The sequence below is a fragment of the Vulpes vulpes genome, chromosome 10 (assembly GCF_048418805.1).
Source record: "Vulpes vulpes isolate BD-2025 chromosome 10, VulVul3, whole genome shotgun sequence".
NCBI lineage: Eukaryota > Metazoa > Chordata > Mammalia > Carnivora > Canidae > Vulpes > Vulpes vulpes.
In genome coordinates, this window is record NC_132789.1 from 8,200,578 (window position 1) to 8,218,996 (window position 18,419).

Genomic DNA, 18,419 nt, shown 5'->3' on the forward strand with positions numbered 1-18,419 from the left:
CTCCGTGTCTAGCACTAGTAGATAATAGTAAGTAGTGCTTATCAAATGAATTCCTTTAATTCCAATTCATTTCATTTGCTTTTCCAAACTATAGTTGGTATTACTTAATAGTGGAATCTAACTTGGAATATTCTTAGCTTTTTAAGGTTTGGTATGAGTTTCATCCCAATGTCTGAGATGCTGCTTAGTGTATATGGTTACAGTACATTTCTTAAATGATAAATACAGTTGTTGACTATTCTGGTTGTCTATGTTAATCTCCGTAGATGCAGTGCTACCAAAATAGTAGAGTATGCAAGAGATATCATGATAAGATCACAGCCAGAATCGATTTCCTACTTCTTCTCCTCCTTCTCCTCCTCCTGCTCCTCCTTCTTTCTTAACCTTTTTCCTTTATAGAGTTGAGTTTCTGTTTTTTTATCCTTATTTGAAAAGCCCAAAACAAATAGCTTTTACATGAAGATTTATAATATTTCGAAGAGTTCCAAAATTAAAATCTACACAAAAAATTTTAGTTGAGCAGTTAGTCTTTCCAAGTTTTCTAATGACATTAAGTTATTCTTATATACCTGTGACACTCATTTTGGACAGGAGACAATAACACTTTCCTAATACATTGAGGTTATATATGTTTGGCAATGACATTTCTACTTACGAGGTTATATGTTGTATTCTTTTATAGTTCAAACGATATGTCAGTAAACTTCGAAGCAAGAGTACAGTTTTCAAAAAGAAGCATCAAATAATAGCTGAATTTAAAGCTGAATTCGGTCTCTTACAGAGGACAGAAGAACTTCTTAAGCAACGTCATGAAAATATTCAACATCAACTGGTAATACAATATTATCTTGGGATGCTAGAAATATAAATGACGGGAGGTTTATGGGTAATAACTATATACTGAGGTCATTGTTTTTACTGAAAGCACTAAAAAATTATTAATGTTCTCTGATTAATTACAGAAGTATCATATAAGCTTATTTATTTTTAAAGATCTTATTTATTTGATTTTAGAAAGATTGTGTACATGTTCATAAGCAGTGGGAGGGGCAGAGGGAAAGGGAGAGAATTTCAAGCAGGCTCTGTGCTGAGCTCAGAGCCCGATGTGGGGCTTGCTCTCATGACTCTGAGATCGTGACCTGGGCCAAAACCAAGAGTCTAATGCTTGAGGAACTGAACCACTCAGGTGCCCCCTGATTTATTTATTTTTTATTTTTTATTTATTTTAATTTATTTTTTAATGTAGCAGTAAGCACTAGCTTTTTCATTGTGCTGACTTTGGGGTAATTAATAGAGATTGAATTCCAAGTAGCAATAATGATCATACCAAGAGAGTGACTGTAAAATATTTATTTATCATGGCCTGCTGGGCAGAAATTTCTAAGCAGCTATTTCTGTGGAGCTCTAGAAAGAAATATCTAGGGAAGGTACCATATGGAAGTTTGCCTCCAGGCTTGTTCCTTATGCATTTGTGCCTTGGTCGTCAGAAAAAAAGTTAAGCCCAGAGTAGCCTCTCTGACAACAAAACCTCTCATTGTGGATGCCAGATCCTCAGAATTTTCTTGATTTAGATTTTTGATCCTTTTACCCATGAGGAAATTATTTTATCAGGATGTTGGTTTACCAACTAGTATTAATCTGGTAGATGTGAATGAAGTTTCAACCAGTTATTGATTAGCTGGCAATATGAACTTTCTGTCTCATGCTGTTGAATATTGTTTGTTTTTAGGGAATGTAAGATAGAAAACTTAATTTACTGTGCATCAGCCATGAATTTTTTTAAGCTTTTATTTATTTATTTATGACAAACAGAGAGAAAGAGAGGCAGAGACAGGCAGAGGGAGAAGCAGGCTCCCCACAAGGAGCCCAATATGGGACTTGATCCCGCGACTCCAGGAGCCAAAGGCAGACTCAACTGCTGAGCCACCCAGGCATCCCTAAGCCATGAATCTAATGACACTACTTTCAAAATTGATAGGTAGTAATTGTGTTATTGTTTACTTCAAAAATATTTTCTAATTTCCATAATGATTTTTTGATCTATGGATTATTGCTTAAAAAACCTAGCATTTTCTAGTTACCTTTCTGTTATTGACTTCTACCTTATTTCCACTGTGACCAGGAACATTCTGTGCAGTTTTAGTCCTTTAAAATTTGTTGAGTATTGCATTATGGTCCGGCAAATGGTCTATTTTGGTAATTGTCCCAATGCAGTTGAGAAGAATATGTATTCTGCAGTGGTTGGGGATGGTGTTCTCTATATGTCAATTCAGTCAAGTATGTTAACCACAATATTCAAATCTTACATATTCCTATTGATATTTTTGTCTGCTTGTTTCATTAGTTATTGAAAGGGGTGTGTTAAAATCTCTATGATTATTGCTTTGTCTGCTTCTTTTTTTAGTTCCATCGGTTTTTCTTTACATTTTATCTTAAGTTGGGTTCCCTAGAAGTGGAGCCTGAAAAGGGAATACTTGTACAAGTGGTTTATTGAGGGAGGGAGTGCCTTCAGAAGAAGGGGAGTGAGATAAGCAGATACAGCAGGAGAAAAGAGCCAAGCAGGGATGTAGTCCTGACTAGACAGCTTCATTTTGATTCTGTGAGGAACTTTGGAGCACAAATTGCAGTGTGAAGTTGATTCCATCTTGAGGCAAAGGGGCTGGCCTTTTATACTCCTGTATCAGTCATTGGCTGTGGCAGAGAGAGTAACCCCCTAGTGCAATGGGAGAGCATCCCCTGGACGAGGGGTAGTTGTGAACCTTTAGCAGTCAACAAGTCATGGCAGGTTGCAGATGAGGTCTGAGTGAGGCACCAACAACATCCATTACAACCCACCCCTTACAATGCTGGGATCTACCTGTTTCTCATGTCAAATTGACTCCATTTAGGAATAGCTTCTAAAGGATTCTGGTTGGTCACAATTTCTAGGAAAAATTGTAGGAGGAAAATTAATAGGACAAATGGAAACTCTCATTGCTACATTTCATCCCAAGAGCATAGTAATACTCAATGTCTTCTTCCTTTATCATCCATTCTAGATTTCCCTCATGTTTGGCTAGCACCTTGACTGGTTTAAATGACTTTCTTGATGGGATGACCCAGTCCCCTATCTTTAAAAGGTGGGAGACTCTATGAACCATGACCTTAGCAGGCTGTGGTTGCTGTACTTACTCATTTATTGTTAAAACTAGGCATAGGAGTACCCACATATGCCCTAATAGATCACCTGAGTGCCAAACATATTCCTATCTGCACTTATTATATAGCAGCATTTGTATACCATTAGTATGTCCTATCACTATAACTTTTTTTTTTTTTTTTTTTTGCCTGCTGGTCTATGGGCATGAAGAGCCCAAGTGACAAGATGGTATAGCCAGAGCATTAAATTTAAAGGCCTTTTAATGTGCATCTGGTGAAAGCATGCCCACTCTGGAAGACAGAACATCTACACCTACAGAGCCTAAAAGTGTCAGGAAGGGAAACATAATTTCCTAAGTGTATAAGTGGGCATCCTAGTGAGTGGTGACACTTATACTTTCATTCCATAGTTCCAAGACCCATATGTTCTTTCTGTTTGCTACACAGCACCAAGTGGTGGGCATTGGTTTAAAATGTATACTCTATCTTTAAGAATAGAAATCAACCTCACAGGCCTGTGAGGCCTCTAAGCCGTACCTTAGTTGTACCTTCACAAGGCCCTTCTACCAGTCTATCAGGTTATTAGCTTCCTGGATGGTATGGTATGTGGCACAGTGACTGAATCCCATGGTCCTGTGTCCACCACATATCCCCTTTGCCATAAAGTAATCCCATGGTCTGAATGATATTATGTGGAATTCCACATCAGTAGACCAGATACTCTGAGCCCTTGGATAGTGATGCTGGCTGAAATATTATGGGAAAGAAAAGCAAATACTTGCCCAGAATATGGGCCAGTCAGTCCAAGTCAGGATGAAATGTTGTCCTTTTCGAGACAGAAAGATGATTGGTTTTCTCAAGGTATGATTCCATATTTAGAACTCAGGATTGGTCTCTCTGTTTTTGCCGGGTCAGACATTTGGCAGTGGGAGTAGCTAGATGGGCACTGTGAGAGGGAGCCTGTGCTATCTGACCCTAGCTTAGCCTCCATCTCTGCCAGCATAGCCATTATGTTCATGAGCCCATTGTCTAAGCACTGGGTGGCCTGCTGTCTACTGGCCAAATCATCCTTTCCATTTGGTTGTTTAGTGCTCTCTTCTGCTTTGGACATTCTCTAGTGGCCATTAGCATACGATGAAAAGAGAAAAGATCTTTACACTTAGTGTATTATTCTCGTAGGTCTATCTGCATGCCTCTTCCCCAGACCTTCTTGTCCCCAGTCTTCCAATCCAGGTACCTACTTCTCCTAGGTCCCTGACCAACAAGCTAAGCCTCTTGCCACTGCCCAGAGGATATAAGATAATCTAGAGGTTCAAGGCTCTCAGGTGAGTCTATGCAGATATTCCATCCCAGACTCAGTACCCTTTCTCAGAGCCCTGGCTTTGGCCTAGAATATATTCAGACTTCTCTGAAGTTTTGCCCTGGTAACAATTAAGTTGTGTGCCTGGTTTTCAGCTCCCTTTGCCCTTCAGCCATAGGAAATGAGGGTTTCATCGGAGAAGGACAAACATTATATGTTCTCATTCATTTGGGGAATATAAATAATAGTGAAAGGGAATAGAAGGGAAGGGAGAAGAAATAGTAGGAAATATCAGAAAGGGAGACAGAACATAAAGACTCCTAACTCTGGGAAACGAACTAGGGGTGGTGGAAGGGGAGGAGGGTGGGGGGTGGGGGTGATTGGGTGACGGGCACTGAGGGGGACACTTGACGGGATGAGCACGGGGTGTTATTCTGTATGTTGGCAAATTGAACACCAATAAAAAATAAATTTATTATTTAAAAAAAAAAAAGGAAATGAGGGTTTCTTTATAGCTCCAAAGAAAGTTTTCTGACCTTATTACTTTGCTTTAAATTATTGATTAATAGGGCAGCCCCGGTGGCCCAGCGGTTTAGTGCCACCTTCACCCCGGGTTGTGATCCTAGAGACCCGGGATCGAGTCCCACGTTGGGCTCCCTGCATGGAGCCTGCTTCTCCCTCTGCCTCTCTCTCTCTCTCTCTCTCTTTCTCTGTCACGAATAAATAAATAAAATCTTTTAAAAAATTATTGATTAATATATTTGAGCCCATAATTTTATCTCTTCAACTATAAATGGAGCTTAGCAACATCCACCCCAGATCTGCAGTCCTTATAGTTATTATTTCTGCATACTTCTTAAACAGCAGCAACATTGTACCAGCTAGTGCATCCCTGTGATGGTTCAAGAAGCAGATGCCAAGATGGGATTAGATGTACAAGAGATTTGCTGGAGTAAATACTGTGAAAGATAAAGGGAGCAAGAGGAGGCAAGGAAGACCATTAGACCCTAGTGTAAGTCTGATACCCGTGAAGGGAGAGAAAAGGAAGGAGGATTGTATAGGAAGAGCCTCAGACTGCTGCACAGTTTTAGGAAAGTTTTAGTCTGGATAAAGGGGAGTTCCCAAACCAGTCACCCACTAGAGGAGTGCCCTGTCAGGCAGGAACAGGCCAGCCCTAGTACAATTGCCATGCTCAGTCATTCTAGGAACAGCCTGGGGGAAGCATGGACTTCATAGGAGCCTGATAGTGGATGCAGTTATGGCAGTCAAGTCTGTTTTTAGCAGGTTCTCCTGAAGGAGATCCGAGCTTTCCATTCTCACAACCACTATAGTCACCTTCCACTGACACTCTGCCTCAGTTCACCACAAGTATTAACAATTGCACTGCTATAACATTTATGGGTTTAACACTATTCACCCTGCTACCAGCGATGGAGCCCTCACTGGCTGCTCCTTCAGCCAGTGAGCAATCCTACTCTAGAAGCCCATTTTTATAGTTCAGTCAGGTTCTCTAGAAACAGAACCTAAAACAAGAATTCTTATTCCTCTTCACATGATTAAGTCAGAGAGTGCTCTTAGGAGAAAGGAAGTGAGGAACCAGAATGAAGCAGTGAGGAAAAGTGGATTCATTTGGAGTCCAGTTTCAGTCTGATCTCACGAGGAGCTCTGGAATACAAATTGCATCACAAAGTTAGTCTTGTGTTTAGGCAAGAAAATTACCCTTTTGTACCCCGCTGTCAGTCAGTCGTGTGCTATGGACCCAGAAGGTGGTGTGATGCAATTCCTGCTCAGCCAAGGGCACATTTTGAAGAAGGGATAACTATAAGCCATTAATAGTCAATTCTCACAACAGTTAAAGGATAGGTACACTGGCCCTGTAAGCAAATCAGGACAGAGCACCCACAGTATCACTGCAAATATCCTGAGATTATGTTATTAGTCCATACAAATCTAGTATCATTACCTTCCTGTTAAATTGGCCCTTTGATAATTAGGAAATACCCTTTTTTTTAATCTTTCATAATATATATCTCTCATAATATACTAATCTATTATTAATACAGCCAAACTTTCTTCTAGTTAATGTTTAAAAGACACATATCTTTTACATCCTTTCAACCTTTCTCCATCTTTATAATTATTGTATGTATTTTATAAGAAATATATAGCTAGCTTTATATTTTTATATAGTGTGGCAATCTTTGTCTTTTTTTTCTGCTAAGAATTTATTTAAATTGTAGTCAGTTAACATATAAGGTAGTATTAATTTCAGGGGTAGAATTTAGTGATTCATCACTTGCATTTAACACCCAGTGCTCATTACAAGTGCCCTCCTTAGTGCCCATTACCATTTACCCTATTCCTTCACCCGCCTTCCCTCTAGCAACCTTCAGTTTGTTACCTATTGTTAAGAGTCTCTTATGGTTTGCCTCCCTCCCTGTTTTTATCTTATTTTATTTTTCCTTCCCTTTTCCTATGTTCATCTGTTTGGTTTCTTAAATTCCACGTATGAGTGAAATCATATGGTATTTGTCTTTCTCTGACTTATTTTGCTTAGCATTATACACTCTAGTTCTATCCAGCAATCTTTTTCTTTTCACTGAAGTATTTAATCTCTTTACATTTAATGTAATTACTGGTTTTTCAAAGTTTTCTATTTGTTCCATTAGTTCTTCATTCCTTTTTTTCTCCTTTCTTCCCTTTGAAAGTTGTATTACTCAAGTATTTTTATCTTCCATGTTTCCCTTCTTTCAGCTTACTGGTTATAGTTTCTTTTTGGTATCCCTGTTGTTCTTGAATGCTTATCCAGAAACTATAACATCCATCTTTGGCTGAGTACAGTCTTCCCTATTTTACTGTATCCTAGCCAATGTAAGAAGTTTATAATACTTTGATTCCATTTACTTCTTTCTCATATTTTGTGCTATTGTGGATATATATTTTTAAATTCTAAATACAACTTGAATCCCACATATAGTAATATTTATGTGGGATTCAAGTATTATTAAATATAATAATATTAAATATTATTCTAGATTTATGTACCTGCTTCATGACTCTTTCCTTCCTGTATCATCATCATCATTATTCTACTAGGATCTCATTTTTAGTATTTCATTTAGTGTGGGTCTGCTGGTGATAAATCCTCTCAATTTTTGTTTTTCTTAAAACATTTTTATTGCACCTTCATTTTGAAGCACATTTTCACTAAATATAGAATTCTAGGGTGGCAGTTATTTTCTTTCAGTACTTTAAAGATTTAATTCCATTGGCTGCTGGCTTCTGTTATTGCTTGTTTTTTAAGGTAGTATGTTACTCTCTGGTTGGTAAGATTTTTTTTTCCTGTCTTTGGTTTTCTAGCAATTTTACTATGATATTCCTAGTTTGTTTGTTTGTTTGTTTGTTTTTATCTGTCTTAGGGTCTGTGAAGCTTCTTAAATTATGGTTTTAATGTCTTTTGTCAGTTTTTGGAAAGTTCTCATCCAGTATTTCTTTAAATATTATAATCCCATCCTCTTCTTTCCTTGAGCTACAGTGACAACTACATATGTGTTAGGCTTTTTTGTGTGTGTTAGGCTTTTTCACTATTTACCATGTTTATTATGGGTTTTGTGTTTTGCTTTTTTTTTTAATTTATTTATTTATTTTTAGAGAAGGAGAGAGCATGAGTGGGGAGGGAGGGGCAGAGGGAGAGGGAGAGAGAGTGCTCAGCATGAAGCCAATGGTGAGGCTTGCTTCCCAGGATCCTGAGATCATGATCTGAGCCGAAATCAAGAGTAAGCTGCATAACAGACTGAGCTACCCAGGCACCCCTGTTTTGCCGCCCTCCATTTTCCATTATTTTTGCTCTCTGTGACTTAATCTGAATTTTTTTTCTGCTGTGCTATCTTCTAATTCATTAATCTTCTGTGTCTAATCTGCTATGTAATCCATGTATTGAATTCTGAATATTACTTATTATGTATCTCAGTTCTAGAATTTCCATTTGATTCTATTTTATAGATCCCAGTTATTTGTAACATTCCCCAACTTTTCATTTATTGTCTTAAATAATCACAGCTTTTTTTAATGTCCTGTCTGATAAATTCATCTGAGTGTCCATTTCTATTAATCTGTATTTTTTTTCTCTTGATTGTCAGACATTTGTTCCTGTTACTTTGCTTACTTAGTACTTTTTCATTGAATGTCAGGTTCTGGAAACACTTCCTTTATCCTTAAAAGGAAGTGTTTGATTTTTTTTCCTCATAGATAATCTTGATTCAGTTTTGTAAGAGCTGATATTTTTCCAGTTTTTCTCTTATTCCTAAGATGCAGCCCTTATACCTGTATCAGAAACTCTAGTCCTAGGAAGTAGTCCTTACATTTAGCACCTAGCTCTTACTCTTAGATTATAACCCATACTCCTCAGGAGTAGCCTTTCTGGGATTTCAGCTAATAGTCTAGAGCTATTGGCTAGTCTTGAATTCCTACCTCTGTCTCTCTAGCACTATGAGATACTGAAATCTTTGCCCAGCTTTTTTAGTCACCCATCTATTGATCTCCATTTGGTTACTAGGAGTCTTACCCTCCTTGTGCACAGGTTAGGATTTGGTAATGCCCAAAGTGGAAATTACATACAGAATTTGGGGCTAATACTTTATAGTTCCCTCTATTCCTTTCTTAGGAGTCTCAATTTTATTGGCAGCCCCAAATTCCAACTCTTCTTCCATTCCCCCTCTCCTTTTGGTTTTTCCATCCTCTTTTGAACTCTCTCCAATCAGGTCATTTCACCAAAATTTCTCTTATCAAGATCACCAGTACCTCACATTGCTAAATTCAGTGAGCAATTCTCTTTTTTTTTTTTAATTTTTATTTATTTATGATAGTCACAGAGAGAGAGAGGGGGGCAGAGACATAGGCAGAGGAAGAAGCAGGCTCCATGCACCGGGAGCCCGACGGGGGATTCGATTCCGAATCTTCAGGATCGCGTCCTGGGCCAAAGGCAGCGCTAAACCGCTGCACTACCCAGGGATCCCCAGTGAGCAATTCTTGGTCCATTTCCTACTTGGCCTGTTAGCAGTGTTTGACATAGTTGATCACTCCCTCTTCCTTTACTTATCTTCTAGTAAACTATACTTTCCTTGTTCTTCTCCCTTACTAGCACTCCTATTCCTACTCAGTGGCTGATTTCTTCTCATTTCTCTCCAAGGTCTAAATATTGGAGTTCCTCAAGCTTAGCCCTTGGATCTCTTCTCTTCTTTCACTCCCTTGGTGATCTTATCCTGTCTCAAGGCTTTAAAGACCTTATCTATGCAGACAACTCCCAACTTTATATCTCTTAGATTCCTTCCTAAATCCCATTCTATAACATCTTGACCTCTTTTTGGATATCTACTGGACATTTCAAATTTTTAACATGTCCAATTTTTTTATTATTTATTTATGATAGTCATAGAGAGAGAGAGAGAGAGAGAGAGAGAGAGGCAGAGACATAGGCAGAGGGAGAAGCAGGCTCCATGCACTGGGAGCCCAACATGGGATTCGATCCTGGGTCTCCAGGATCGCGCCCTGGGCCAAAGGCAGGCGCCAAACCGCTGCGCCACCCAGGGATCCCTTTTAACATGTCCAAAACTAAATTTCTAGTCTTCGTTACTCCCTCAAACCTTGTCTTACCAGGTCTTTCTCATTTCAACAAGTGGCAGCTCCATCCCCTCAATTTTGCAGGCCAGAAACTTTAGTCATTCTTTATCTTTCATTTTCCCTCACACCCTACATCTAATCTGCTGTAATATTTTGTTGTCTTTAAAATAGATACACAACCACTTCTCATTACCTTCACCACCACCATCTGATTCATGCTACCATTATCTCAAACCTGAATTATTGGAGTAGTCTTCTAACTGGCTTCCTTTGTCCCTCTATAGTTTGATCTCAGCACAGATGTTGAAGTGGCCATTTAAAAATTCCTTTATTCTAAACTGCCCAACAAGCCTCCCAGTTCATTTAAAACAAACCCAAACTCTATTGGCCTAAAAATAAAGTAACCATATAATTTATCATCTAAAGTAGGACACTTTTGAAAATGCAAAGGACAATAGACATTAACTGAGACTGTTCCAGCAAACCATCTGAGTCCTACATGATCCCTGCCCCCTAACCTCATTCTCACTTTGTTTTCAACTCCACCAGTCTCCTAGCTATTTCTTAGAAAGGACAGATTTGCTCCTACCGCACATCTTTTACACTTGCTGATATCCTGGATATCTGTATGACTTGCTCCCTCACTTCATTCGGGCTTTGCTCAGATGTCATTTTCTCAGGAAGACCTTCTCTAACCACACTGTTATTTAAGATTCCAATCCCACTCTCACCTCACACTCTATTTTACTTATCTACATATTGCTTGTTTTCTCTCACCAGAAGTAAGCTCTGTGAGAGAGTTGGGCTTTTTTTCCCTCCTGTTTTGTTCACTGCAGTATATCTGGCGCTTAGAACTATGCTCAGCACATTTAGGTATATAATAAATATTGGAGGGCAGCCCGGGTGGCTCAGCAGTTTAGCACCACCTTCAGCCCAGGGCATGATCCTGGAGTCCCAGGATCAAGTCCCACATAGGGCTCCCTGCATGTGGCCTGCTTCTCCCTCTGCCTGTGTCTCTGCCTGCCCTTCTCTCTCTCTCTCTCATGAATGAATAAATAAATAAATAAAGTCTTTAAAAAATATATTGGATGGGTGAATGAATATAAGTATATTGATTATTTGAGAATTCATTCAGTCACCAAATATTTATTGAGTGCTAAAATTAGAAATACTTACTATGCACCTGAGGTTACCAAAGTAAAATTTAGTGCAACTTTATTACACATAAGGGTATGGGGATACCTGGGTGGCTCAGTGGTTGAGCGTTTGCTTTTGGCTCAGGACATGATCCTGAGGTCCAGGATTGAGTCCCACATTGGGCTCCCTGTGAGGAGCCTGCTTCTCCCTATGCCTATATCTCTGCCTCTCTCTCTCTCTGTCTCTCATGAATAAATAAATAAAATCTAAGAAAAATATATAAAGGTATGTAATTATTGTTGAAGTCAATAAAAATTATTCTTTATGATTCTAAGCCAATTTGTCTTATTTATAACTTTGTTGTTAAGTATTAAATCTATACACTTCTTATGGAATCATCAAGGTTTTGATACCCATTTTGTGGACTCCATTTTTTACACCTATTTTTATTCTTTACTTGCAGCAAACCATTGAAGATAAAAAGGGTATATCTGGATATAGTTACACCCAGGAAGAACTAGAACGAGTGTCTGCACTGAAGACTGAAGTTGATGAGATGAAAGGCCGAACACTCGACGACATGTCTGAAATGGTGATTACACTTGTTTAAAGATTTTATTTATTTATTTGAGAGTCTGATGGGGCAGGGAGAAGCAGAGGGAGAGTGGTAGTCTCCCTGCTCAGCAGGGAGTCTCATGTAGGGCTTGATCCCAAGATGCAGGGATCATGACTTGAGCTGAAAGCACTTAACCAACTGAGCCACCAGGCATCCCGATTATACTTTTTTAATAGTTTTTTTTTTTTATTGTGTAGCTAGAGGCAGATGTTTTTGTGTTTTGTTTTTAGTGAAACATTCAAATTTTCATTTCTGCACATTGTTTATATTCTTTCATCTGTCTCTATCAATCACTTCTGAATGCTTCCATTCTAATGATTTGTTTAACTTGTCATAATTTATGCATTTTGCAGGGCTTTTTTTCCAAGGAAACATGAGTTTATTAAATATCATATTGAATTATGTACTGAAATGCCTGCCTTATCTTTTTGGTTTTTGAAGTATGTAAAAGTCACAGAACATTAAGGAAATATTTAAGATAAAAAATAAGTTTTCCCAAATCATACCACCCTAACTAATAAAATTACTTCATTTTTGTGTATGTCCTTAGTATCTTTCCATATTTGGAGCTGAATATGTGTTCAGCCTGAATGCATTGATGCAGCTTCATCAGACATTACAATGTTGAAATCTTTCCTTCCTTATTGGTAAATAGCTGCTGCCTCAGACTCTTAGAATGCCCACTTGCACCTGTTTTTTCCACATTGGCCACTTGCCCAGAACCCTCAGGATCTCACTACAATCTGAGTCCTAAAAAGATTAGCATTTAACACAGCAGAGGCCTTCAAGACCCCATTAGTCTCTATGGCTGGTGTCCATTTTGATTGGTCATTACTTATATCCTTTGGGTTATTATATATTTTCAATATCACTTCATTATGTTATGTATATACTGTATAACCTACATAATTACATATCTTTAAAATAATACAACATGATTGTAGATGGAACTTTCTGTTTTTATCATTCAGTGTTAGATTACAAATATTTTCTTATATGGTTTATGGTCTTAATAATTGACATTTTGAATAGTTAAGTGCTATTCCATCTTACTGAAACATTTACTAAATCATTTCCCCATTGTTTGGTTTTGAAGTAATTTACAGTTTTTTTATTCTCTTATATAACACTTTAATAAATATATTTATGCATGTAGTTATTTTTGTTCTTTTGAATTCTTTTTTAAAATCTCATCAATTTTGTTTAAATGACAGGTAAAAAAACTGAATTCATTGGTATCTGAAAAGAAGTCAGCTCTAGCCCCAGTTATAAAAGAACTACGACAGTTGCGTCAGAAATGTCAAGTAAGTGAATTTGGTTTTGCAGTACTTTCAGCATCCCATCTTATTTGGATATACTAGTTAGAATTCTGAATATTTTACTTGGGTAATTTATAGAAAGCATATTATTATTATTATTATTATTATTATTATTATTATTATTATTATATTGATATAATTCCACAAAAAAGAGTAATAATATGACCTATGAAATTTTTGTTTAATTTATGGTGTTTGTTTTGTCAAATTATTGGGGGGAAGAGAGAAGGAGAAGAGTTTAGGCTGAGATCACAAATGCAGTTAGATTAGATTTTTCCTTTAAATCTGATGCATATCAGAGGTATAAATATGAAGTCACATTCTTCTGTGGCCAGGTAAAAGCTCAGAGTCTGCCAATGAGTGCTGACAAGTTAACTTTAGATTAATGGACTTGCTTTGCTGGGGAGCAGGGCCAGGGGCAAACTACAAAAGCTTGTGATAAGTGATGAAATACCGTTGCTTGGAAGCTGACTCTAACCACCACTTTGAAGCAAAACCGTTAGAAGGTAAATGCCCTCCACAAATCCAGATCAGATGGCCTCCACCATCTGACATTAGCAGTTGTTATTTTATCACTCTCCGTGTAGTAATTTTAGGCTTGAATGTGGGTTGTACTGCATGTGCCTGAGTTATGGAACTATAAAATTCTTCATGAATGCCATCCAACGGAGCACAGTGAAAAATCACATCATTTCCTTTTTATAGAAAATGCCATGGGTCTGAGACAGGTTTAGTGACTTATCCAAATAGACTAATAGGCAATAAGAGAGTTGGAGCTTGACTCCAACATCTGTATTATCTTATTTCCCATCTCTTGCTCATTCCATTACACACTACTGCCATCACAAAAGAAATGGAAGCGACAAGTTCTGTTCTCTGGAGTCCATACACTCACAGGTGAGATGAGAAAAAATTCAAGAAAGACAAAAGATAACCCAATTTAAGAACAATATAGATGGGGGTGCCTGGGTGGCTCAGTCATTTAAGCAGTTAAGCATCTGCCTCTAGTCTCTTCTTAGAGGGTGGTTATAAAGATTAGATGAAATAACACATATAAGGCACTTGGCAACAATGACTAATATGTTAGAACTTTAAAAAAAAAGTATCATTATAATTATTAAAGATAGCTTTAGAAGGGATATTATTGCTTTTCAACCAAATTGTTTTCTAAATAAATCATATACCAGATCTTAAAATCTACAGTCATTTATTATAATATAACCAAACCTGAAACTCATTTTCATGTGATTTAACCAGATTTCTCTGTATATGAAGCCCTACCTACTTCTCCCATCACAAAGAGATGTAACTATTTTACCACCATTCCCAAATAATACAACTCTCCAGTTCTTTCCACATAACATATCATCAAGTCAGAGGGGGTACCTATCAACATTTTCATCTCTGTCTTCTGCCGTGTTGAAAACTCACACTGCTAAAGACAAAGACTGTATGATTCCACTTATATGAGGTACTTGGAGTAGTCACATTCACAGACATGAAGTAGAATGGTGGTTGTGAGGGGCAGGGGGAACAGAAAGTTAAGTGTTAAATGGGAACAGAGTTTTGGTTTGGGAAAATGAAAAGAGATTTGGAGATGGATACAGACAGCTGCACAACAATGTGAATGTGCGAATGCCACTCATCTGGACGCTTAAAAATTATTTAAGTGGTAATTTTTATTTTATGTATATTTTATGTAAATTTCACCACAATAAAAACTCTGTTTTTAAAGATTATTTATTGGGACCCCTGGGTGGCGCAGCGGTTTGGCGCCTGCCTTTGGCCCAGGGCGCGATCCTGGAGACCCGGGATCGAATCCCACATCGGGCTCCCGGTGCATGGAGCCTGCTTCTCCCTCTGCCTGTGTCTCTGCCTCTCTCTCTCTCTCTCTGTGTGTGTGTGTGTGACTATCATAAATAAATAAAAATTAAAAAAAAAAAGATAAAGATTATTTATTTAGAGAGAGCATGCACACAGGAGGGGGGAAGGGCAGAGGGAGAGAGAGAGAGAGAGAAACTCAAGCAGACTCCCTGATGAGTGTGGAACTTGCCATGGGGTTTGATCTCATGACCCCAAGATCACAACCTGAGCTGAAACTGAGTCAAATGCTCAACCAACTGAGCCACCCAGGCTCCCCCTAAAAAAATCTTTTAAAAAGAGTGCAGGACTTGTCTATATTTGCGTTAACTGTTGTTTTTTTAAATGTCTGAGTTCAGTCTGTTTGGTGAGTGCATAATGCTCATTTTGTTTATCTCCATATGTCCATCTCCTGCATCCATGTATAGTTCTATTTTTATCCAGAAACCTTTTGTGATAAGAAGTATACTGAAAAAAAAGGCTAGCCATGTCATTGATTATAAACTCTTTGTACATATTAACTGAAATTCTTAATTGTTCTCTACTTTGAACATTATTTTTTATTTATATTTTTTAAGATTTTATTTATTTATTCATGAGAGACAGAGAGAGAGAGAGAGAGGCAGAGAGACACAGGCAGAGGGAGAAGCAGGCTCCATGCGGGAAGCCAGACACACAAGTTAAAAATAATGTTCAGGCACTTACCACTCAAAACTACATAGATACAGTATATTGGTGAAGTGCAGGACTACTGAAAAATACATTATACATCTAGCTCTAATGGGCAACTCAAATATTTAGGAAATTTTATAGTGAAGTGTTAATACATTTTCTTTCTGTTATACTTGCATGTTTGCATGTTATAAATTTGAATATTAACAACTGTTTGAAAATTAGAGCATCACAGCTCCAGATATATAATTTACATTTATCTAAATCTTTTAGGAGTGCCCGGGTGGCTCAGCGGTTAAGCGTCTGCCTTCAGCTCAGGTCACGATCTCAGGGTCCTGGGATAGAACCCTGCGTCGGGCTCCTTGCCCAGTAGGGAGTCTGCTTCTCCCTCTCCCCCACTCACTTTCTCTCTCAAATAAATAAACAAAATCTTTAAAAATAAATAAATAGGGATCCCTGGGTGGCGCAGCAGTTTAGCGCCTGCCTTTGGCCCAGGGCGCGATCCTGGAGACCCAGGATCGAATCCCACGTCGGGCTCCTGGTGCATGGAGCCTGCTTCTCCCTCTGCCTGTGACTCTGCCTCTCTCTCTGTGTGTGACTATCATAAATAAATAAAAATTAAAAATATAAATAAATAAATAAATAAATAAATAAATAAATAAATAAATAAATAAATATTTTATAGTCACCTGAAAGTAGAATAGGATCTTGAAAAGTTTCATGTTTATTAGGAGTAGTTCTATAAATTATGTTATTAAATGTCATAGTACATATAATTGCTAATATATGGGAAAAGCTAAAATACTCATTTTAGATTATATAATACAATTATTGATTTCATTGAAATATTTCTTATTGATCATTTTATCTTATAAAAGTAAAAACACGCTCGTGGTAAGAATTCAAACTGTGAAGAATTGTTTAAGGGAAAGAATAGAAATTACTTCTTTCTCTACACTCTCCAGAAGTAAAACATGTCCTTATGTGTTTTCCAGAAATTTTCTGAGAATTAATGGATGAGTAGTTATTTATTGGCTGCCTAAAGTTTGTTCTCTATACTTTTATTCTACTCTCTAAAAGACAAAGGCCTTTTTTGGTGGTGGAATTCAACTGATATTAACAAAATTTCTTCTTCCTTTTGTTTACATTTGCCTACTGTACTTTTGCTCATCTTTTGCTTTTAGCTTTTTGAAAATTATCCTCTTTTAGCTGTGTCTGAATAGGTCTTGAATTGGGTTTGAGTATGTGATATAATCTGAAGGGTTTGTTTTAATAAGTAAGTTTAGCTCATTTATATCTATTGATATGTAGACATATTTGATCTTAGTACATTTTATGTATAGCTTTTGATTTTAAAGCCTATTTTAAAAATCCCATTTGTCTTCTCGTTCTCTCTCTCCCTCTCCATGTATGTGTTTCTGGCTTGTGGTTCTGTTCTGGTGGTTCTATTTGTTTTTTTTTTTTAATATATATTTTTTATTTATTTATTCATGAGAGACAGAGAGAGAGGCAGAGACACAGGCAGAGGGAGAAGCAGGCTCCATGCACCGGAAGCCCGACGTGGGATTCGATCCCGGGTCTCCAGGATCGTGCCCTGGGCCAAAGGCAGGCGCCAAACCGCTGCGCCACCCAGGGATCCCTGGTGGTACTATTTGTAACCCCACTGTTAATCATCCATTTCTATAGGTAGTATCTATTAATCCCTGTTGGGAGCAGTGATGAAATTAGTATATTTCCTCTTCCTTCTCATTCCCTTCTCTTTCTTTTATCACCCGATTTTAGTCAATTGTGTCTTCTTACAGTTTGCCTTTATACTTTTAATATACTTATAACTTGATTCATCAGCTTTAAATTATCCTTTGACATTCCCCCCACCCATCCCCAGCAATTAAAAATTGAGGAAATCAGCTTATTTATTCTAACTTCCACCTTCTTTTACCTTTCCCTTCCCTGTTTTTTGTATCATTTCTACATTGTCAGGGCATGTAACATTTACATTCTGTTCTATTACCCTGATTGCCACTTTTGTTTTCAGTGTTCAACCTGTAATTAGATTCAGTACTCATTACCAATCCTTTCACTGTCTCTTTTCCTAATTTTTATTGTCTGTGATTTGTCCTCGAGGAGGATCCTCAAAAAAGCTCACAAGAACAATATTCCCTGATGAGTTTCTTACCTTAAATATTTAAAAAGCAGTTTAACTTGAACATAAAATCTTCCTTGAGAATTTTCAAAGCATAGCTTCACTGTCTTCTAGGGTTAAGTGTGACCATGAAGAGATGGGAGGCCAACCTAATTTTTTTAGTGCCTCAATCTTAAAAAGAATGTCTTTTCCAGTTGTTGGGTACTGGGGATCCAGTTTCTCAAATGTATCATGTAAAACTTCCTGGTGAATGGGGAGTTGTTTAATGGGTATAGAGTTTCAGTTTTGCAAGATGAAAAGTTCTGGAGATCTGTTGCACAACAGTGTGAGTGTACTTAGTACTTAACTGTACACTTAAAAATGGTTAAGATGGTGCATTTTATGTTATTTTGCAACAATTAGGAAAAAGATTCCAGGTTTTTAAAAAACTTTCTTGGAAATTATTAATTTTATCGTTATTTTTTATTCTGTTTATTCCTGCTAATGCTTTTGGTCTAAGATTTTTATTTCGTCTGCTATTAACGTAAGTACACCAGCTTTCTTATGATTAAGATTGCTTGGTCTTCTTTTTATTTCTGTTTTCTTTCAGTTTTCTATGCCCTTTTGTCATGTGTC

The 18,419-nt window shown here is 37.5% G+C and overlaps 1 protein-coding gene across 3 annotated transcripts in view; it reads left to right on the plus strand.

The window, feature by feature from the left end:
* IFT81 (intraflagellar transport 81) overlaps positions 1-18,419 on the plus strand; it is a 124,765-nt gene that overhangs the window by 88,006 nt on the left and 18,340 nt on the right. For all 3 annotated transcript variants that reach the window (XM_026018818.2, XM_026018819.2, XM_026018821.2), the window contains 3 exons: positions 683-832; positions 11,658-11,786; positions 13,025-13,114. In XM_026018818.2, coding sequence (XP_025874603.1) covers positions 683-832; positions 11,658-11,786; positions 13,025-13,114 — 369 coding nt within the window. The remainder of the gene's footprint in view (positions 1-682; positions 833-11,657; positions 11,787-13,024; positions 13,115-18,419) is intronic.